The sequence below is a fragment of the Lepidothrix coronata genome, unplaced genomic scaffold (genome assembly GCF_001604755.1).
Source record: "Lepidothrix coronata isolate B3197 unplaced genomic scaffold, Lepidothrix_coronata-1.0 Scaffold68, whole genome shotgun sequence".
NCBI classification, from domain to species: Eukaryota; Metazoa; Chordata; class Aves; order Passeriformes; family Pipridae; genus Lepidothrix; species Lepidothrix coronata.
Window position 1 is genome coordinate 3,677,831 of NW_016690248.1, and position 23,964 is coordinate 3,701,794.

General features: G+C 38.2%; 1 protein-coding gene across 1 annotated transcript in view; it reads right to left on the reverse strand.

Moving 5' to 3' along the window:
- Window positions 1–23,964, reverse strand: part of OCA2 (OCA2 melanosomal transmembrane protein) — a 167,219-nt gene that overhangs the window by 101,266 nt on the left and 41,989 nt on the right. Inside the window, exons 9-13 of the mRNA XM_017818343.1 lie at window positions 15,613–15,684; window positions 14,705–14,770; window positions 13,575–13,631; window positions 10,287–10,411; window positions 7,258–7,396 (exon numbers count right to left, since the gene is read on the reverse strand). Coding sequence (XP_017673832.1) covers window positions 7,258–7,396; window positions 10,287–10,411; window positions 13,575–13,631; window positions 14,705–14,770; window positions 15,613–15,684 — 459 coding nt within the window. The remainder of the gene's footprint in view (window positions 1–7,257; window positions 7,397–10,286; window positions 10,412–13,574; window positions 13,632–14,704; window positions 14,771–15,612; window positions 15,685–23,964) is intronic.

Below are 23,964 nucleotides of genomic sequence, written 5' to 3' on the forward strand. Positions count from 1 at the left end.
TGTCTGACATTTCTGTAAGATAGATTTTACAAGTCAATTTTTATAAATGCTTGGAAAGATTGGCCTCTGGGCATCAAGTCAAGATTCAGAGCTACAGAAGACATTTCTGTGAGGGATGAAATCAACATTCATAACTCTAGGAAATTTACAAATAAGAATAAATAACAAAAAGAAATCCTGCAAAGGCTCAGTGTTTGTAAGACCTGCCCCCAAAGTATATCTCCCATGTTTATTTCCTTAATTAAAGTCATTTAACATTGACAATAAATGTACTTTTTATATGAGTTGCATCTAAGTTTATAGCAAAAAAGAAAGATCAGAAAATTTTGGCCAGAAAAATAAGAATCTTAAAAGCAAGGTGAATTGGCCTTGGTTCAGAAATTTCTCAACTATTGACATTGTGCCATTAAACAGTTCAGAAAATATGCAAAAATTAGCATTCAGTTTTATATGTCTCTAAAGTGGCATAAAGCGAGGTAGGAAACTGAAGGGAATTGAGCTGTAAAAATACTGAAGCTACGCCAGGTAAAATAATAATGCCTAAACCTGACTGGAGAAAAAAATTATCCTGTGAAAGAAAAAATGACTGGGAAACTGGCTGAGGAGCAATGAAGTAATTAGGAGTGGTCAGAATATGCTCAATACAGAATTACCGGAATGAGGAAAATTATTTTTGCACTCAAATTAGTCTTATTAAAAAAAACAAAACCAGTGAAGATGAAGCTTATCATAAGTTGGCAGCAATGTGCCCACATCATGAAGAAGCCAGCTATGGGGCCAGGTATGATAGTAGAAATTCTCTGTGAAGATACACAGGCTTAAAGATACACGCTAAAGCAGGAAATAAAAACCATAAATAGGAACCCAAAGAATTCTTGGTAACTCTCAAGTTTAAATATGTGGTGTCTCCATCACTTGTTAAAGAACCTTGAATTTAAGGAAGTGGCCCTTTGCAAAGAAATGCAGATATAGAAATTCACTTGCCTTTACTTTTTTGTTATTGCACCAACTTCAGAGAAAAATAAAACAAAACTGTGCTTTGTTACTGCAATGCCACAATGTAGAAGATTCTGAAAAAATACAGCACAAGAAATGTGTCACTTGAAATCCACAAAACTAATTTCTTGATGAAGAAAATCACATTAACCTAGAAGGCAAACTAAAATGCTGAAGTTAGGAAGGAAGTCTCAGATCCGACTGATAGTTGAAAGAATTGAAATGAGATAGAGATCAAATACTCCTAAAAAAAATCAGGATTAGCACAGCTTTATGACAAAAGAACTGACGTAGATAAGCCTTAAAAGTGATTTGCAGACATGAACACAAGAGGAAAAAAAATGTCCACTAGATTTTTTGGCATCATATCCAAGGGCTTACACTAACTTTTCAAAGAGAGTAGCTGGGCTGAGATTCAGGATTTTGTTAAACTTCATAATATCACCCCATTGATCTTTCTTATCTCTGAGATCCCTGAGGAAATAGAAAACATGCTACCCTGCTCTTTCCAATTCAGCTGAAACAAATAGTTTTCTAACATGAGTGTGCTTATTTCAGAAAAGGGCTTGCATTACTGCATTGCCTGTGATAATCCAAGACTGGAGTTAATTCTCTTCCCATCCCTTGCTCCTGGCTTTCATCTCCGTTATTCATCTCTCCTTGTATTGATCCACAAGAGACAGTGAGTGAAAATGAATCCTGATGATGACTAGCCTTGGACAACTGACACCCTGTAGCCATGAGGAGGCTGAGGACTACCAAGTGCACTACTTTTTATGGCTGATACTTTTTAAGGCTTACAGTGAAATACAGACAACTGCCTACCCTGATGCTTTGGGCTGGGTGTTTAGCACCAGCCTCTCTGCAGCACAGAGAATGTGCTTTCAGGGAAAAAGAAGGCCAATTTCACACCAGACATGGTAGCTAGTAGCCAACTGGCAACCTCTTGGAGAACTTTAAGAGGCTAAAGGGTTTTCACTGCACCACAGATACAAATGATGCAGTAAAGGATACCAAGATGGTGGTGGTAAAGTAGCTTTATCAGTTGCTCCTGCTCCCCTTTCCAAACCCCAGGAAGGGCATGCAACATTTCCACAGAGCCTACGTTCATACCCTTTGTGGTTGTTAATAGCACATTTTGTACCTCCAGAGTCCTCTGCACTGCTGGGGCCAGGATTCAGCGTTGTAAAAACACATTAAAGTGCTCTACGTGTCTGCTGCATACAACAAAATGTCATTTTCACAAAGATTTTCTTTTCCTGCACAGTAGACTGGAATAGAATTGACATGCACAATAGGCAAGAAATATTTTTCTTCCGGGAGATTTCAATCTATCAGATAAATACAAAACATGCTTTAAATGTCCCTTACTTGAGGCTATGCTGATTGCATCAAATATCTCCTGTTCCCCAGCAGATAGAAAATCTAAAGATTTTGTTTTAGCAAGACAACAGCCTAAAGGTTCCACTGCCTAGAGATTCAGAGTTGAAACAAAGTGGGCATCTTTCCTTGGTTTATAGTTTAAAATGCAAAGTCAAATATATCAATTTCATATTAGGAGGAAGTATCATACTGTTTTTCTAAAAGGTTAGCTTTAATCAAAATGCTCTTGATTATTATTTTTTATTGCTTTTGGAGATGTGAAGTTAAATTCTAGTCATTCAGACCCTTCCAGAAGAAAACTGCCATTTTAGAGCAAAAAGAAAGCAAAAATTACAGTTGGGTGCAGCAATTCAGGGAGCAGCAAAATCTGTGCTTCTAGCCACAATGCCCTTTATTTAGTATTCTAAAACTAAAAAAATGAAGAAGAGCAATTTCTACACTGGTTTAAACAACCCTTCCAGCTGAGTGACTGAGATCTACATTGTCTTGGGGGAGCCGCTCATGGTGTCACTAAGTCAGAAATCACTTACGGTCTAACCCAGCTACATGAGGATAATGTTTATCTGAGACACTGATGAACCTCCTTTTTTGTTTTGCATTATACTCTTTAATGATTACTACATGCAGAAATGGGAAAAAATCTGAAATCAGGTGTAAACCCATAAATTTTATTTCGTGTACTTTACCTACGAACTAATTTTTATTTTTTTTTTTTGAGAAAAGGGATCACTGAAACATTGAAAGCGTAGAGTTCTACAAACTGATTAAAAGTTTTAACAAGCTTGTATACAGCAGACTTAACAATAATAGCCTAGTAAACTACAGGAATCCATTTCACTAGGATTTTCTCTTCTATTTTTCAGAAGTACCTACTTTTATTCATAAATTTTTGGTACCAAAATTTTTCATTAAATACAATCAACTAATATCACATGATGCTAAATTTCAGCATGAAGGCTGAAAGTCCCTTAAAAGGCAGAACAGGAAAACCTGATATCTGTGAGTTTTCCAGGGAATTCCTGTTAAATGGCAGGAATAACTCTGAGTGGGAAGCTGAAACCCCCAAATCCTCAGCAAATATCAGATTAGTAGCACAAGCTTTATCACATGCTAACAAAAATAGTAAATAAAAGGATGTAATCCACTGGCTAGTACATGCTAAAACTGCCTTTGCCCTTATCATTACCTCTTTTAGGCAGATTAGGGCTAGATAGGCTAGTGCACATGTTCACCGTCGCTATGTTCACACCATCATTTTGCTCTGGAGACCTATTCCCAATCCACTGTTTAAAGAACTTGTAATCGTAGCCTATGCTTAGAGCACAAGCAATTTCTGATTTCAAAGGTGTGATTATAGGTACTTGTGAGGTTTCAAAATATAGAGGATTTGATGTTCAACCTTTCTGAAAGCAATGACCATGTCCAACTGGTTCGTGCTCTACTGTGCATATAAAAATGGAGTTCCCAAAGTCTGAAGCACATATCTCTTCAAGATAAAAATATAATTTTGTTAACAATAGCCACTCAGTAGCAGCACTCTGAAGATAATAAAAGACTAAGAAAAAGTTTTATATTCACTAAACAAGTTTTCCATTTGCTCTTACTGAGAACTCTTATTTTCCTTCCCTAAAATCTCAACATAAATGCTATTTTGTGAAACTTATTCCCACTCCAACTAAGAACAAGCAAGAATACAACAAATGTTCTTCTCCTATTATGCAAATGTTCCACTGATTCCAGTCATGATGGTAGGGAATATGTCAGGATTATAAATTTAGCACAGCTACATTCTTTTGACATTCATTTGCATCTCAAGACAAATAAAAAGACTTATTCCCACATTTTAATGAGTAAAATGTTACAAAAACCTCATTTATTCAAATATAGTTTAAATAAAATATTTTTAATATGATGTGAGTTTTGCCCTGAACCTAGGAAGAAAAATCTCTCCGGCATAACAGTAAACAAAGAATAAAGCATTTTTAACATTTTCTAACCCAATAATAGCACCCAAAGTAACAAGGCTGCACTTCCTTTCACACTGATTTAAAAGCCAAGGTTTCCTAAAAAAGTTTAAGCTTGCCTAATATTTTACATGGCTGCTTTTAGAGGTTGCTGTACAGCAGTAAAAGTTCAGGAAGACTGGTAAAATCTGACTCCTGATAGCACCTAATAAAGCAGAAAACCCAATCATCTACATAGTGCAATTGACTATTCAGTTTCTTGCAGGGGTAGTTGTCCAAGTACTCTGGTACTTACTGTGCAAAGATAACACTGAAAAGGAAGTGAAAGAGGATGAAAAAGGGAATTTCAATGACAATATCAAGGGGAAGAAATTCCTAATATTGCTAGAATGTCCAAAAACATGACTATATTGCTAAAAGGAGGTGAAAATTAGATATTTTCCGTAGAAAAAAATCATAATAGACACTATAAAAAAATACTGCATGATGAACTGTTTCCATAATGTTATTGTTGCATTCAAGAACTTTTACCTCTGGAACAGTTAAAAAAAAAAACTTTTACTTGGTACCAATGTAGCAGGCTTCCCATGCATTTTAGACACAGATTTGTGGTCAATCGTATAACCCTTCTTCACAGCAGTTTTTGCTAGAACTAGTTTTAGAAACAAGACAACAATGTCTGTGTTTCTCCTTCTGATTAAAAGACAGCATGCTGGAGCAGGTGGACAAAATCAAGCTATTAGTTGAACAGCTCAGACTGTAAGAGGCCAGATGGTCCAGCTCCCTCCCTGCCCTCACTCTTGGCTTTATCCAGTTACTCCTGCCAGCACTCTCCCAGGCAAATCTCCTTTAGAAGGGGTGAGCCCTAAGCAGTGAGGACATAAGCCAAACCATGCCACTCTGCCTCAGAGCCAAGGATAGGTCTTTGAGCCTCTTTTATTTATATACAAAAATATAACAATTGAGGATATAGAAAAGACGCAGCACAAGGACTATGGTCCTGCATTGAACCTGATCTGTTTTATTACGTTCTTATTTCTGTGATGGAACAAAAAATAAGCCAGAGTGAAAACATCTGGAAAGTTTTCTGTGCTTGTTTCAGATATAGAATTTCCTATAATGTCATATTTGCCAGCGTATTTACACATCTGAGTCCTCCGAAAAATTCAAGAGAAATGTAAAATTGTTCCTTTTCAATATGATTGCTTAATTATTTCCCATGTTTATAGCTGCTTCTCAAAGTTCTACAGGGATGATGAGTTTCTGAGAATTTAGGAAAATGACCTGCATGGCAGGTGCTAATTATTCTCCTTTAGATCAGATGTTTTAAAGAGTTGCATGGATTTCATATTTAAAATGTAAAATGTAGCTATCAAATCCTCAGCTGGGAATATTACAGTCTTCAAAGTCACCCTCCAAACAAGCCAATTGCAGTACCTTTCAAATATTTTGATGGTAAACATTCAGTTTATTAAATACTATGAACTTTCAGACATTTGCAAATCTGGACAGTACTTAATTTGAGTTATTCAGTTAATTAGAAGAGATGTTTCTTTCGTAGGGCAATAGATACATAAGTTACTCCAAATAAAAAAAAATTTAAAAACCCCTAAGATTTTATACTACAACTCCCTTGTTCCAATCGCACAGTTATTTTCACATTAGGTCAATTCACACCAAAATACTTTAGGTTGATTTACTTATTTTGGGGGTTTATGACACCTGACCAAACCAGAAAACATATGCCTGGTGTCCTTGTAGATGTGCACATTACATAAATGCCCCTTCCATCACACTTGTTGGAAGGGTGATGCAGAGCTTGTTGGTGGTGATGCAACAGAGACGTTGCTTGTTGGTGGTGATGCAGAGCCAGGAGGAGGACAGAGCTGGCCCAACCCAGGAGAGGCTACCTCTTGCATCCTGAGCAGAATGCCTCCCTGATCCCCCACAGCACACCAGGAAGAGGTGACTGGGAGTGCCAGAGGCAGAAGGGAGACTTGATGCCCTTGTGTTCAGGGATAGCAGGGATAGCTGAGAGCACAGTAAACTCATGTAAACACCAGCTCCATGCAGATGCTGAAAGCTGCAAATGTGAACACCTGCCAGCAGCAACTCTGCCTATCCACAGGGCAGAGAGGGCCATGTGAGTGGGAGAAGATGGTACTGGGATGCTCCTGGCAGGTGTCTTGTGTTCTGCAGTCCCACTCAGCACCAGCCACCATAGCCCTCCCTTTGGCACCAGATGCCCAGCAAACAATGGAAGAGCCAAGTGGTGGAAGTTAAAATCTGTCACTGCAGCCTGGAGACACCAAAACTTTGGCAGGAGGTGGGAGCCAGCTGTGGCCCATACTGCATGAGAGGAGCCTCCACCCTCCTCCCACCCCTCATGTCCCCTTGGACTGTGGTTGAAGGATAAAGTGCCTTGTGTGACGTGGGCAATGCAGCCTTTCATATTATGAGGTCTTGCATATAGACAATTCTTTCTGGAATTGTTGTAAAGGAATAGAATTGTCTCATTATATTTAACTTTTGAGAAAAAGCCTCTTCTAAAAAAATGGATGGGTTTTAATTTCATTTTCATTTTTCTTTTTTTCCAACTTGTTGCCCCCTCTGCAGCTCTCTGTTGCTTTACTTCTTTCCTTACTTTGTCATTGATAAGGAAATCCTCACCAACAACAACACAAAAAGGAAACTGGTATTCTCAGTCCATATCAAAAATTCTATTCTTCATCACTATTTTGTCCCCAAAAGATCACTCTCTTCTGCCTGATCATCCTACTAAGAAACAAATAGCACGGCAGAAAAAGTGGATTATGTTCTGTTTATATGGCTGTCTGGGGAAGAGAAGTATCAACACCGAATTAAGTCAATATCACCACTTAATTTTAGTAGCCAAACAGACTGCAGTATGTACCTTCTTTCTCAGCTCCTGCTTTGAAACAATAATCACATTTGGAGGATCCCCAACAGCGGTGGCAGCCCCTCCAATATTTGTGAAGATTACTTCTGCAATCAGGACGTGCCTAGGATCAAGATTAAGTACTTCACAGAGCCTGTGGTATAAAGACAATGAAATTAACTTCTTACGCTATGCATAAATTGCCTTGAATCTTAAAACTTACAATAGCAGTCTTCACACAGTTACTTCAACTCACACAAATTACATTTACGCAAAAACCCACATAACACACTCATTTCTAAGTAGACGTTTGAGTTTAGACATGGGCTGGGGTAATAAAGGCTGAAAGTTAAAATCACACCTAAGCACTTTAGAATAAGGAACCCTCCTCACAACTTATCAAGACATTGCTCCAGAACATAAAAATGGAGGTCACACTGAAATTATTACCCCCTCTACCTAATAGGGGATGGGGAAAGAGTGGGTAGCAAGAATGCTCTCTCAGTATTGTTCTCACTGCAGTGCTGTCACACAATTCCCTGAAGGAAGGATTGAGCTTCGCTGTTCAGTCTAAGTCTGTATTATTAAAACCTATATTTCAAAAAGAGTGTATTGCACAAAAGCTTAATTTGATTCACTTGTGTTATCACCAAGTGTCAATTTAAAACCCAGAAAAAACACTATGAGATGACATATATATCAGCACATAAAAACTCCAGAAAATAATAACTCTGCAAAAATACACTCTTTTCCCAACAGTTTGAAATCATTCAGTTAAAAGATACTTTGTAATACAACTGGCCCAAATATATTAATTGTGGTACAAGACCACAACTGTACTTGTATTTTAACTCCGTTGCTCCTTGATTTCCAAATATTTAAAAATATAACCTTAACTTTCCTTTAATGATTCTTTCTTTCTGATGGACTTGAAATGAGAACTCTGACGTAAGTCAGGAAAGACTAAGCCCAAAGTATAAAACCATCAGACTGTGTTAGCTATATGTCAGGGTCACAATTTTCAGTTTGCTTGCCCTGGTTATATAACTCCTCATGTGTACAATCGTTAGCCTTTTCTAGTTCCCAATAATAAAGTATCTTGAAAATAAATTACAGCTAAAAGGGGGTAAATATTACCTTTTTTTTATCAGCTTACTACAAAATGCAGAGTGAAACAAGCATCACGGTTTATGCCTTATTAAAGGAAATAGAAAGCCTTATTTTCATAAGTCGGTAAGATTTTCTGCGAGCTTTATCTCCATGGCAATGACTGCACAGTGCAACACAGTGAAGCTGTAGACAATGGCAGTAATATAAAAACAAAAAATGATGCCCAGCATGAAGCTTTTTGAACTAGGCAATTGTTTGGTTTTATTAGGTGAGTTAAAACTTTATTTTAGCTTTGATAGTGATTCAAATACAAATATTTCCCACATACTGAGTTTCCCCTCCTTCAGTATCACAAACTCATTTAGTATAAAACTAAAGTACTTAGTATACATTTAATATGAAAGTCCATTACATAAAGTGAGGCTACAAAGAGGCTCTCACTTCACAAGGATCCACATGGAGAAGGCAAGGGGCAAAAAGTACAAGGGAGAGATTTCATCTTAACATAAGAAAAAAAGAATTTGTGGTTAACCACTGAAACAACCTTCCCAGGAATGTAGTGGAGTCCCATTGCTGATGGTTTTCAAGATTTGACTGAAGAGTGCCAGATAATCTCATCTAGGCTTCCTTTCCCATGAAAGCTCGGACCAGAAGGTCTTTTGAGTTCCTGTCAACCTGGGCTATTCTATGATTCTTCAAAAACACAATAAAAGATACAGTAGCTCTGCCTCTGAAAACCTTTTTATGCTACATTAATCTCTGGATTTCAAACTATTTCCAGTTATAGAGTATGGTGCTGTTAACACCAAGTTTGCAGGTTCAATCCCCTGTATGGGCCATTCACTTAAGACTCGATGATCCTTGTGGGTCCCTTCTAACTATTTCTGTGAAATAGTTTATTCAAAATATTCTGCAACACAGCTAAAGAAAACTTAGTGTTCAGTAGCTCCAGTGCTGCTTACTGCTAGAGGTGCAATAATAAATTGGGGTATGGCAAAGTGATCTCTTAAAAAGGTAATCGGACAGAAGACAAATGAAGCTTTCATCCACCAGCTGTTTCCCAATCTAGAATAAACTAAACTTGCAAAATTTTTTGTTGCTGTTTTACACTGCATTTTAAAGTAGGAGCATATCTTAATAGAATTTTGTGTACTTTAACATGATAATGACTGCAAGCATTACATCACTTAGGATCATTTTAAAAACTCACTAGATCTTTCCAAAACTGAACTGGATTAAACAGATTTGCCAGACCAGACACAGGTTAAATTCAGGTTAAAGAGTAATTTATAATCTCACATTGATTAACTGTAGTTGGAAATCAGGTGTTATCAACTTACAGAAATCTGAAATAATTAAATTCACCATTCTCTTTTCAAAGTTCCAAATATCTAATCTCAAACTGTGAGATTAATCAGTGTCTGTTCCAATTACATGATCACCAACAGGAAGAAAATTCAGAGTCCCATATTCCAAAACGGTTGAAATCTGGATTTTTTTTTAATATATTTGTCACTAGTATTATAAGGGATAACGATTTCACTAAAACATCTAAAATTGTATGTAGATATTAGCCAGCAAAGGATAAGACAACTTTAACTAAAAAAATTCACTCTGCTTTACAGGAAAAAAATTTTGTCTACTAGGGAGTATATGGTCCAATATGCTATTGCAGTTCAGATGTGAAGACGAACCAGAAAAACTAGCTGCCAAGCAGTATAACAGGATTGATACGTGCTCAATATTAATGCAATGTGAAAAAGCAACACTTCCCTTTGAAAATGCCATCCTTTCTTTCTACTACAGTAAGAGTATTTGAAGTTTTGATTTCCATTTAGATGATCAAAAAAAGTCCAAACAAGCATTTTGCACACATGTTTACTACTGATTGCTGGCTATAAAAGACCAAGTCCAAAACCATAGCAATAAAATACCTTATGGTTACTGGAGTAAAGAGCAGCATGGTGGTAACATTGTCCAAAAATGCAGAAAGAATTGCAGCAATAAGGCACAGAAGCGTAATCATGGCCCATACCTTGCCTCTAGAGAACCGATAAGCCTAGTAAAAAAAAAAAGAAACAAAATTAAGGGACTAGATTACTCCAGTTTAGTTTTCAAAAAACAATAGATAAAACAACTTGATCAAAGTTCAGCAACAGTGAGCTCAGAGCATTTACTATTCCGTGTACCTCCAACAGCACCCTATCCAGTATTAATTAATTTAGCAAAAAACCATTTCATGGAAGTGGGCAAACATTCCCATCACACAAATGAAGAAACAAGTCTGAAGAAACATCATGCTGTGCTGCCAGCCATGAATGGGGTCTGTGGCAGGAGCTGGGCTGAGCCCCCATCTTCTGCCTGCATGCCCAGGTAGACTAACATGGCTCAGATCTCTTATCCCCTCCTCAAGCTGGCACGCATCCCCCATCCTCAGAGCAGCACTGCCAGGGCTACACAGACTGGGCATCTGTATAGGCAGGGGTTGTGTCCACATATGGTTTGTTTAGGGGGTTTGTTCAAAGCAGTCACTTGTCACTTTTGATTTCTTTCTTTCCACGCTTCTGAAGAAAATGAAGCTTTGCAGCAGATGAAAGTGTTCCTCATCCTGGGCAATATTTACCCTACAAACAATCCTTCAGAACAGGTCAAGTGGAGAGAACTGAAATCCCCATAACCCAGCAACCAGGAACCATTTTGTGAACAGTTGGCACAGGCCAAGGGCCCTCATCCTTCCTGACCCTCAAGGCAGAATGGTGGGTGTTCTGAGAGCAAACTGACAGCCCGTGATACAGCCAGGACCTCTCTGAAGAGTATCAAGGAGGGTTACAGAGCCCTGGGAGTGCCCTCTAGAGCTCAGGTAGTTTTTTCATCAATCCTCCCATCAAAGAGAAGGGGTTTGAAAGGGCTAGTCAGATCTCATGAATCAACAAATGGTAACAGGACTGGTGCCGCAGCCGGGGATTCAGTTACTTAGCCCACAGGACTTCCTTTGAGAAACAGTCTACTGGGGGCTGACGGGGTCCTTCTATCAGAGAAGAGGAACAGCACCTTTGATCGTAGGTTTGCCAAGCTGGTGAAAAGGACTTTAAACTAAAGTTGCCAGAGAAGGGGGCCTCCATCCTCTCAGTCTCACTCCTACCAGTTTGATGGCAGTGTTAGCAAGACATGGTCAGAGTTTGAAGAGAGATCACAGGTCAACAGGAGAGTACCTGGAGATCACCACAAAGGAATTCCAGCCACTCCAGACACTAAATCAGCTTAATCAGGAGCACAATTTAAGTCCCCCCTATGCAAACAGCACATAGCATGGGTAATAAATACATTATAGACATGTGCATGCTGCAGGGCTATAATCTTATTGGTATCACAGAGACATGATGAGATGGCTCCTGTGACTGCAGTTTTGGAATGGAAGGAAACAGCCTTTTTAGGAAGGACAGGCAGGGCAGGTGAGGAGAGGGTGTTACCTTCTATGTCAATGACCAGATGGAGTGCATGGAACTCTGCCTGGGGATGGATGAGGAACTGACCAAGAGTTTATGGATCTGGATTGAAGGGATGGCAGGGACAGGTGACATTATAGTGGGGGTCTGCTACAGGCCACCCAACCAGGAAGACCGAGCAGATGAGGAGGTGTTCTATACACAGATAGGAGCAGCCTCAGGTTCACAAGACCCAGTGGGGGGACTTCAATGTCCCCAGTATCTGTTGGAAGGACAATACAGCAGGGCATAAGTAATCCAGGAGTTTCCTGAACTGCATTGCTAATAACTTCCTCCTGTAAGCAAAAGAGGAGATAACGAGATATTATTCTGGACCTCATTCTCACCAACAAGGAGGGACTTCTGACGAATATGAACTTCAAAGGCAGCTTTGGCTGCAGTGACCATGAACTGGTGGAGTTCAAGATCATTATCGCAAACAGGAGGGTGCATAGCAAGGTCACTAACCTGGCCTTATAAAGAGCAGACTTTGGCCTCTTCAGAGATCTGCTTGGTGGAGTACCATAGGATAAAGCCCTGGAGGGGCCAATGGAAAACTCATGAAGTTCAACAAGGCCAAGTGCAAGGTCCTGCCTGGAGATCAGGGCAATCCCAGGCACAAGAACAGGCTGGGGAGAGAGACTGAGAGTAGCCTTGAGGAGAAAAACTTGGGGCTGTTGGTGGATGAGAAGCTCAACATCAATGTGTACTAGGAGCCCAGAAAGCCAACTGAGTGCTGGGCTGCATATAAAGGGAGGTGATTCTGCCCCTCTACTCTGCTCTTGTGAGACCCTACCTGGAGTACTGCATCCAGCCCTGGGGTCCCCAACATAAGAAGGTCGTGGACCTGCTGGAGTGAGTCCAAAGGAGAGCCACAAAGATGGTCAGAAGGCTGGAGCATATCTCCTGTGAGAACAGGCTGAAAGAGATCTGGGTTGTTCAGTTTGGAGAAGAGAAGGCTCTATAGGATGACCTTACAGCACCTTCCAGTACCTAGGGAGGGCCTACAGGAGAGCTGGGGAGGGTCTTTTGACAAAGGCATGTAACGATAGGATAAGAGGAAGTCCTTTAAACTGAAAGAGGGTGGGTTTACTGTGAGGGTGGTGAAGCACTGGAACAGGTTTCGCCCAGAAGTTGCGGATGCCCCATCCCAGTAAGTGTTCAAGGTCAGGTTGGATGGGGCTTTAAGCAACCTGGCCCAGTGGAAGGTGTCCCTGGTCATGGCAGGGGGGTTGGAACTACATGATTAAGGTTCCTTCCAACCCAAACCGTTTTATGAATCTATGACTCTGATTCAATGAAATACCCTTTTCATGTAATCTTTTGTTCTGCTACTGTAAAAAGGTCTGTGGCCATATTTCATGTGTGATCATAAAGCTAATGATAGTTCCCATATTTCTTCTCTCCCATTGCCAGGCATAAGTAGAGATTTCAGTTACAGTAGAACTGTGATCCTGGGAAAGTTAGTGAAATAACTCAGCTTTATACTGTCCGTATGTTTGTGTACCCTACTGGGGGCCTTTAACTTTCTCCTCTAGAAACAGAATTGCATTAAGGGCTTCCTTTCATCCTTAAAAGATTTTTCCGATATTACAATTTGACCACTGTCATTTCTAGTGTGATAAGTATACATTACCCTAAGCAAGTTTCTTCAAAGATAGTGCTTGACATAACATATTAGAATAAATACTAACTTGATTAATCCAGAAATAATTACAAGCACCAAAACAAGCCTACCTTTACTGCACAGTAATCAAAGAATCCAGTCTCTGAAAATATGGCCACCAAAACCATCTACCAAAAGAGGAAGAAAAATATAATAACTTGCAACAGAATTATTACTCAAAAACAAAGTGAAGCAGTTTGTGATACTGAAAAATGTACTTCTTATCTGACACAGTTCTGAGCATCTGATCACCTTCATATTATCCACTACAGCTGCCAGATATCTCTAGTTAATACATCACATAGTGAAATTTACTTCTCAACATAAGCAGTCTGTAAATGTCATACTAGTCTGGTTTAATTTTATTCATAGTGACCAAGTAGGCATCATACATTAACTACTCAATGTATTTCCCTTATGTCATTAATCAAGAAAAACCAATAAGTGTCTTTGCTTTCTGCAGTAATTCTCTACAGAGTACAGAAGATAGTGGCTTCAAGAATTACTTGCATTTTCCCACATGTCTGGGAGGTTTCCTGTCCTTCTATCTTTGCTCCCATCAGAATATTTTTTTTGCTTTCTTTTTCTGTGGGGAAGATGGGGAGCAGGGACCAGTGTCAGGAAATAAGAAAAGCTCAGAATGGCAACAGATAATTGTAATTTTGTCTCTGTATATTTTATATTTTGTGCAAGAGTTCAATAGCACTTGGACAACTCTTTTTACCACAAATAGCTCTGGGCAAAGTGATTAAAATAATACATGATTATAATCAAATCAGATATTTCTTCTCCATTTCTGGCTTGCTATTTGTTGCTCCAAACATAGCAATGACTAAGATAAAGAAAACCAGTTTTCCAGTAGAGTGTGTTTGAGGAAGTTTTTGAGTAAACAAAATTAAAAAGATAAATGAGAGTGATAATACTTGCCCCTTGAATGGGTCTTTCCATTTATAGATCCTGAGGATGTTTTTAGCATGTTATCAACACAATTTCACAGATTAAAAAAAAAAAAAGTAACAGCATTTCAAAAGACTCATTCAGGGGTTTGATCATACTTCATTTTGGTAAATTCCTTAAGGCCCAAATTTTCATTGTAAGTTATCTCAGTAAAGTGCAATTAACAAAATGTTTTAAAAGAAAACATCTCTGTATTGAATTTCATTCTTCAGCACATTTAGAGCAAAAGGCACATGTTTGTTACCATTCCAAACAGCAATGCCAGTGTCTCATAGTCAATCCACTCCACCACTTTGACCATACTTGGCCTCTGCAATCAAAAAATACAATTACCAATGAATGCTACAAAACACCTAACTTGTGATTAGCTATGAAATACAAACTCCACTTAATTGATGAACCATTTAAATAAGCTGTGATGGAAATTAATAAGTGTTCTTACAAGGTACACAAAAGGACTCTGTATTATTGCCATTACTACTGTATTATTACTAATTCAAAGTACTGCTGGCATTCTAAGTGGGTCATTAGCAAAAGCCTACGTTAGGCTATAGGTTGATCTAGTTATTCCTTACATGGCATTACAGAAATAAAAAATAACTAAATTATATGGTACACTCCAGTTTCCTTTTGCTAAGGGAACAAAAGCATACCACTTCACCTGTGAACAAACTGGAGGGAATTTAAGGGAACATAGCAATGATGTGGCTATGAGAAAAACAGAGAACATCAATCTGAATTTTCACTATATATCAGCTAGGAGCAAGCAGCGAGGAAACAAAAGGGTTGGAATATGCAAGCATGAAGTGTAATTATTTGGGGTAGTATAAAGCAATGTATTTCCATTTTAGTTTGCTTGGTAGCCTAACATTATTGAAAATAACAGTATTAAACAAACTCTGAATTAAGCTGAAAATGGTTGTACTCCACTTCCTGGAAATCAAAACAAAAAAGCATTTACCGACTTTTTTGTACCCTTCTTGTCTATACAGTCTGACTTGTTTTCCCATCCCAGTATCTGTCCTCCCATCTCTCCTTCTTAAAAAACACTGCTCTGTCATGTGCCCAATCACAAAGGGGCAAACATGAAAGTTTATGATACCTGACACCATACCCAAAACCAAAGTGAGCACTTACAGTTTGGTAACTTACCTCCCCAACAATAGCTAAGGCGGCTAAAGCTGCCAAAGAGCCCAACATCGCCGCAAGGGTCCTGTGAACAATCTGCAACAAAGGGTAAGAATTGACCACAGATTCCTCTAAATATCTCTTTGCTATCAAAAAGGAGGAGGGAAAAGGATAGAAATTGCTGTAGTCACTTCTTTTCTTGGTTTGTTTGGGCTTTTTTTCTGACCAGAGAATGGTTAATTACCTTGCCTTACTATAGGATGTTATTAAAATCAAACCAAACCAAAAACCAACCAAACAAAAAAACCCCTAAAAATCATAAAAAACCAAACCAAAACAACAGCAACAACAAGAAAAAACAAACAAAAAACCAGCTAAACAAAAAGAAACCCACAAAAAAACCAATGCCTGTGCAAACCCTGCTAGGAAGTCTCAGCTCTAATCTCCAGGTAGAGAAGGGACTTCAGCACCAGTTTCTTATGTTTGCCAGCAGTTCACCCAAGAAAGAAAGCAATTCATCTTCCCTAACTTAAGGATCAAAAAGCATAGTCCTGTTGGCTTCCCTTCACAGCCCATGGGAAGAAGATGCATGCCTAGGAGGTGCTCCACCTGATTCTTTATAGGTGCTTGTTAAGCAAGAATGCCCTTAACATGTGTTGTTTTCTCCAAGTGCTCATTTGTAGTTATGTCTGGAAGATCATAGGTTGTGTAAAATAAGTCAGTTAAAGTAAGAATGTAATTAATGAAAATCACACTACAAAAGACCAAATCTAATAAACAGCTTTTACTATTAATGTATTTAAATATTACTCTGGCACAAGTTAGAGTTATTCTTAGAAAGAAATAAGACAGTCTAGAAATATTTCATTTGCTGCCAACTTCATAAGAAGTATTTTGCTGAAAAGAAATAGTAGGATGAGGGCATCTCAAGACCCTCCTGCCTGCTTGTAAAGGAAAAGCAAAATTTGATTTTGTTTTTCCTCCATGAAAATAGATTTTTAACAGAAATGGTAAATAACTACACAATTTACCAAATTCATCATCATGGCTAGGCTTCGTGAACGAAGATTTGGGAAGGGCTCTGCCCGCATTTGCTACAAGCGCGCTGGTGGCTAAAGAGGCCAATGCAAGATAGACACGTCTGGTTGCAAAAGGCACAGCAGAAAGACTCCTTAGGTGGTATATTCTGCAAGACATGATTCTTTCTGAGTTGTCTTTTCTCCTCAAGAGTGATCCTGCTTGCTTTCTCAAAAGCATCAGCAGCGTTATAGATGGTGTGTCTCCAGACCTCCCAATTGGAGGCCAGAGTAGACCAGTTATGTTGATCAATATGGCCAAGGCTGAGATGTTGTTTCAGAGAGTCCATGTATCTTCTCTTTGGGGCTCGGGAGTAAAGAAAAAATATGTCTCATTCCCTGTTTTTCTTCAAAATTCACTGAAGAATAACCTACTTACATGATAAAGCAGGAGATTAGACCAAGGGTTTTATGTCCTAATGACCTAAAAGTACATAGCATAGATTTCAGCTCCCCCAGAAAATGTGTGTGATAAATCACAGGTTCATTTTTAATTTCCAGTTTCAGAGGATTACATGTACATACACATATGGTCCTTCTGATTCTGCAAAGGTGGGGAGCATTTGATAATAATGTTTGATAGTCCTTGTGTATGACGATCGGGTGCAGCAATTAGACCTTACAGCTCTCTCCAATAAAAGATGCCAAGTAGAGATGTCTATTAGGGAAGGGGATCAGCTTCTTACCAGAGCAAAGGAAGTTCAAGTGGAAGCTGCTGGAAAATCCTCAGGCTGAAGGTTTTCTCCTCATCTAATCACCACCCACATTAGATAGCTCTTTTGCAGTTCTCAGAAAGATATCATAGGTTTCCTGAGACTTGTTTGGCTATGGATTTTTTGCATGTTTCCACACAAGCATTTTTGCTGTCACTTCTGTATACTTAATTGCATACACTGGGTTGACTGCATTTTCAGTTTCCAAGAGTTTGCTGTCACCTATGGGTGAAGTTTGCTTTAATTTCTGGAGAAAGATGGAGAGGGGGAAACTGTACAAATGGAGCCATCTGTCAGTTCCTTCATTCTGTATATCCAAGAAGGATATACAAAAATGTATCCTGAAGAATGAACAAAGAATATTAAGGTGCAAAGCTCTATTACAAAAAAATTGTTAAATGTACAACTCTTCAGCAACTTAACAAGTGAAAGTTCTAAAGTAACAAAAAGCCTTGAAAGCACACCTATGTAAACTCTAACATGTAAATATTCAAAGTTAAGATTTGGGAAGGTTTAGGAAAGAGTGGATTATTCTCTAACTTTCTTTTCATATAAAATAAACCCCAAACAAATAATATATTTGCAGAGGCATTTCTTAAAGTCTACAAATGGAGAAATTAAGAGATAGGTATTATAAACTGTCACACTCTTTGAACCACAGTTCCATCTAATACACATTTGGAGGTCATTACGTTAGGTAACGTTCCATTATTATTCTTTTGGAAAACAGTGCAGATCTGATCCAAACCCTTTAGAAGCTTGGCAGGAGGATGAGTATCTTTTCAGGTTGAATCTCAAAGTGTATCCATAAACAACAGCTCAGGTAGAGAATTGAAAGAACTCAGAAACAAATTAACACAAGAGATTTAATCGCAGAAAAGATGAGAGATTTAGTGCACTTCTGAATCTAAAGATATTTTTAAAGATTAAGCGAAAAATCATCTGTACTCATCTGATCCTTCTCATGCCTGAGAAAGTGCATACCCTCGTGCATTCTTTTAAAAAACAAGCAATGAGCATTGAGATGAGAAAGAACAGACAAGAAACATACACAGCTTTTGGTATATCAGTTTGCATGTTAGAGCTCCTCACCTCCCAGTCCAACTGCAAACCTTATAGGTATGTATAAATATGATATATATGTTAACACAGACTATTAGATTATATATCATATTAAATTATTAATATATAGTATATAAATATAATACCTATAAATATATATACAAAGAGTTCATACTTTTTGTAGAAAGAGCATCTTCACCACGAACATAATTTTTTTCTGAAGAATGCCTAACAGTGCTCACTTAGTACAACAACAAAGGACAGTGCCTGCCTTTTACAAAGGGACAGTTCTTCCAATACAAACTGCTACTGCAGCCCAGATTTCACTCTTTACAATGCACAACTCAGTTGTAGAGCTCACTGATACAGGACATTACTAGGCTAAGAGATGAAGAAATTGCAAAAATAGGAATGGATATTTAGAGAATTTTATATAAGTAATGAAAATACCCAAAGCTGCAACAATTAGGGTTCTTAAAAGCAGCATCAACAGTGTAGGTGTGTTGATAGCAACACCCTAGGGTCAATGCTACAGCGTCAATTCAGAATAAGTGAAGAATAGGAAAAACTTCTACAGTGATTTTGTTTCATAATTTTCTGTAGAAATTTGTCTCATGATTGCCTGCTGTGTGATAAACACAGTCTGCTGAATGCTCGTTGTGTATAACAGTTTCCATACTATTAGTTCAGGAGTTTATTTTAAAGCAACCCAAATAATTTATTCCACAAGTTCTTGTACTCAATATTAATTAAAAATATATAATTCCAGAGATATAATGCAGTTTGGATTTAGACAACCTAGGCTTTGCCCAGATTTATATTTCTTTATCTATCTGAAACTGCTCTGGAATCTTCACACTGAATACATCAAATCGTTTTGTAGACTACAAAAGCATCATTATAAAAATGATTCAAAGTTCCAAACACTAAATCGTGTATAGTGCTCCAGGAGGTAAAAGGAAATTATTTAGAAGCCAATTGATGGTGACCTGTATGCCATTTCAGAGCATACATTTCCCAGCTGAAATCCAGGGCAGGCATGTTTCCAAAATATGCTTCTGAAGATATTTAATAAATTTTCTTTCCACAAGTCCTTCATTATAAGTGATAAACAGCAGATGAAAGATGACTGCCAGTAATTTTGATATAAAGTTTCAAATGCAGCCTCAATTCATTTCTTATCCATTTTTTTCTCCAGAGAAGCCTGTTGCATTAAACTACTTATTTTACTGATAAATTAATTTACATTTGATAGAGTGGCAGCATTGCTGCATTTCAACAAGGATGCAGTTATTACCAAGCCTATACCCACACAGAGGTTTTATGCAATTTTCAGCTACCTCCAGAGTGACTCAGATCTTCGTTATAAAATCAACTGCCAAATCCCTCTTAGACTTTATAAAGTCTCTAGTTCAATTCTTCATTCTCAGGGGAAGAGGAGGGAGAGAAGGGGAGTAAGATTTGCTCTAGGATATCTTTTTTCCCGACTTAATGTTTTGTATCTCTTCCTTTTTATGTTTTAATAACGGTTTGTTTGGTTAAAAAAGATATCCTCAGCAGTGGAAGATTTTTTTCAGACAGTTTGTTTTTCCTATAGATAATCAAGACAGTATTAGCCTGAATGCCTCTGAAAATGTGTTCCTCAGTCAGATCCCTTGACGGTGTTTATCTTATAATTTGCTATCACGTACCTTATAAATTTTGGTAGTCTGCTTTGCCTTCGAGCTATTTTAGCAGGAAACTTTAGTCTTTCATGTGTACACATATTTGATTCACTCATGAGTGGATCAAAAAATCCCATAGTTTGGAAAATTAATGCCAAAGACTAAAACTAGCATCAGAAGTTGAAATCAGAACTGAAAATCACAGAAAAACAATGGTAATTCAGCTAACTAATTTAGGTAATTTTTCCTAACTGTCAAGCAACATAACTGAAAATTTGGGCTTATGTTAGAAAACAAGTATTAAAAAAAGCCTTGCAGTACTTTGAACTCTGTCCTGCTGTAGATGGACTTCAAAGCTGAATGGTATCAAATTCTCAATTCACAGAAATTTGCTTCATTTCTGGCAAATTGCACAATTTAGACAGAACGTAGAGCAACAGATTAGAAATACAGGATATAGTCAGATACACATGAGGTCAGAGCAGCAGCAAAAGTCTGTGGTCCCAGATATATTTACTTGACTTTCTACATGCCACCTACAGTAAAGAGACTGTCTGACCAGTACCAGTTAGTGAAAGCAGAGCAACATACCTCCTGTATCCCCCTTGCAGGGGATGTGTCTTAACAGCAAGTGCTAAATGAATGATAACGTGAAATTAATTGTCTTAGAATTACTTAGTTAAGCAGTAGCATTTGTAGGGATTTTAGTGAGGCAAAAGGGGCCTGCTTGACATAGTTTAGAGAGTACGACAAGCATGTAGGGTACAGCTGCTGATAGATGATGACAGAAATCAGTGACAGCAAGAACAGCTATTTTTAGCTTCATCTGCAGATTAGGACTATCCATATGTATTCTATACATGCAGACATGCAAATTCTATAATAAGACTTCACATTTGGTTAAATATTTAGAAAATCTTGTTATTAATCTCACTTTTGTAAGTCAAAATACATCAAAAACACATCACTGTACATAATTATGCCTTGCTTGGAAAAAAAATAAAATCCTGACCAAAACCTTACTCATTTTTAAAGAAATCAATGGTGATTCAGTATAATAGTACTACCATGCACATGAAATATGTGACCAAGACCAGTTTAGAGCAGACTGGAGAAATCTGTGGATTTAGAAACATTAGCTGCGTATTTTAGTACTAACATGCATTCTTATTAATTGCACAATAAATGGCTGATGTCTGTAACTATGAAAATAATATTCCTTATACATTCAATAAGCTCTTTTAAAGACAAATTCCCAACCCCAAAACACTTATTTTTTTTAGTGGAAACATTAGATTCTGTAGCAAATTTTGTAACTCCTGAAGAACATCTACACAACCCCAAGGTAAGAAAGTACCCATCTATAGCATTCTGCTATAATACCCATTTCCACTAAGAGATTATGCCAAATCACTTGTTCTGATTCCATGTCAGTGGAGGAAGTCCTGATATAAACAGCCCTGCCTTAAGGAAAGTCATAGAAGGCATCAATCTACCACTTCCTAATGCAATGCTTCACAATGTAGTAGGACACTAGACAAGATTATCTAAAATAGAAAGTTATTAGAAGTAGTAGTATATGGTGTCCAAGACAACGCCTGTATAAGTTCACTTTTATCCCTCTGGTATATTAACTGAACTGGCTAAGAAATACAAGGTATATTAGAAGTTTTGTCTAGGAAAGATGGCCCTGAAATTCTATGATTAGGTAACCACATAAATTTTCAACTGACATCAATTATATATATGTGTAAAACATAGTGCATAGAAGACAGACAAATTTCAGAAGATCAAATTATTTTCTGTGAAAAAATAATCTGATTACAGAATCACAGAATATGAGTTGGAAGGGGCCTACAAGGATCAATGATTCCAAATCCTCACCAGTGCAGAACAAAGCAGGACAATTCCCTCCCTCGACCGGCTGGTGATGCTTTTCCTGATGGCCCCCAGGACAAGGTGGCCCTCCTGGCTGTCAGGAGGCTGACTCATATTCAACTTGTTATCGACCAGGACCCCCAGATCCCTTTCCATGGCACTGCTTTCCAGTATCTCATTCCCAGTCTGTACAGACATCCTGGATTGCCCCATCCGAGGTGCAAAATTTGACATTTCCCCTTGTTGAACTTCATATGGTTGGTGATTGCCCAGTCCTCTAATTTGTCAATGTGTCCCTGCGTTTGAGGGAGTCAGCAGCTCCTCCCAGTTTTGTGTCATCTGCAAACTGCCTTGAGTATCCTTTCCAGTCCTGCATCCAAGTCATTTATGAAGATGTTGAAGAGCACAGGGCCTTAGATGGAGCCCTGTGGAACCCCACTAGTGACAGATCACCAGTCTGATGTTATCCCATTCACTATTACCATCGATGAGCCAATTGCTCACCCACCACATGATGTGTTTATCCAGCAGCGTGCTGGACATTTTGTCCGGAAGGACCCTGTGAGAGACAGTATCGAAAGCTTCACTAAAATCCAGAAAGATTACATCAGCTCGCTTCCCTTGTTCAACTAGGTGGGTTATCCTGTCATAAAAGGAAATCAGATTTGATAAGCAAATAATTCCTTTCCCTCTTCTATATAGAAAATCTGTAAGTCAATTCTATACTCTTCAAAGGTATTTTCTATTCCATAGCTCTATAAAAAGCATTGAATGAACAAGGTGCACAATTTGCATTTTCAGTGTCTGTGAGCTTTCTTCCTCAGTGATATCACTGCTTGCTCTTTGTAGAGAAAACCAGATGGACTAAAGCTTCATGCTGATATGGAACATTGAATTAACAGGTTCAAAGCAGCCCTTTAACAATGCAGGGACAAACGTATCCTTAGTGTATGAAATGAACAAGACTGTTGAAACTTCCTACCTTAGAAACCTGGGGGGAAAACCAAAGCTGGAAAAAAGAGTGTAGAGCTAGGAAGGAAGGAGGACATTAGTATTTGTACAGATATTGGAGAGAGGATCCAGAAGGGGGTTTAATTCTATATGATGAGGGTTAAAATGGCTGCTTGACAGCTAAATTAAATCTGGTTTTGAAATAACTTCCCACTTCAGAATATTAAAGTAAAAAGGGATAAAAAGGTTCAGCATCATACCTAGTCAATATTTCTATTGGATTCATACAGAAGAGAGGAGGCTGCCATATCTATATCACTTCAGTCACAAGTGGATGTTTTCCAATCTCTACCTGTTGCGATGGCTCTGATGTAAGAAAAAGACACACACTCCTGTAATACTTTAGCTACATAAAACATTTGCTATATGACTTAAGTAAAGAGTTCTAGTCATGAGCCAGTAAGGGACCTAGAAGATGATAAACCAGACTGCTACTGTGGGCTGACATGACCAAAGCCATTGTGTATCAACAGAACGGCCTAGCAATGAGCTTTCAGTCTTGCAGACCCTTTTGCAAGGATCAGTCCAGTCCTCCAGCACCTATCTCAGCAGGCTTAGCTGACTCCATTCACTCCACTCCATGCTTTGATACCATTCCCAATATACACCCTCATTTTTTGTGTCCTAAAAACATCATTTGTGAGGACTGAAGGACCGTCATCACATTTGCAGTTTCAGGATATTTTTTCAAACTGAAGAGGTTGCCACCATTTGTATTTCCCTAGTTTCCTTGGCATTCTGAAGACTAATAAGATTGTGAATTTCTAGTAAAGCAATTTCATAGAGCAAATCACCAAACTGTGGGGGAAATATGTTTTATTTTCCCTGAGTGAATCTTTGTCAGTCTCCTTTAGAGAGTAGGATAATATAACCATATAGAACTATATCCATGCACTAAGAACAATGGTATGGCAAACCACAGTACTTGCATTACCTTTACAGGAAACTTTCTGCTCTAGCTAGCATTTCCTC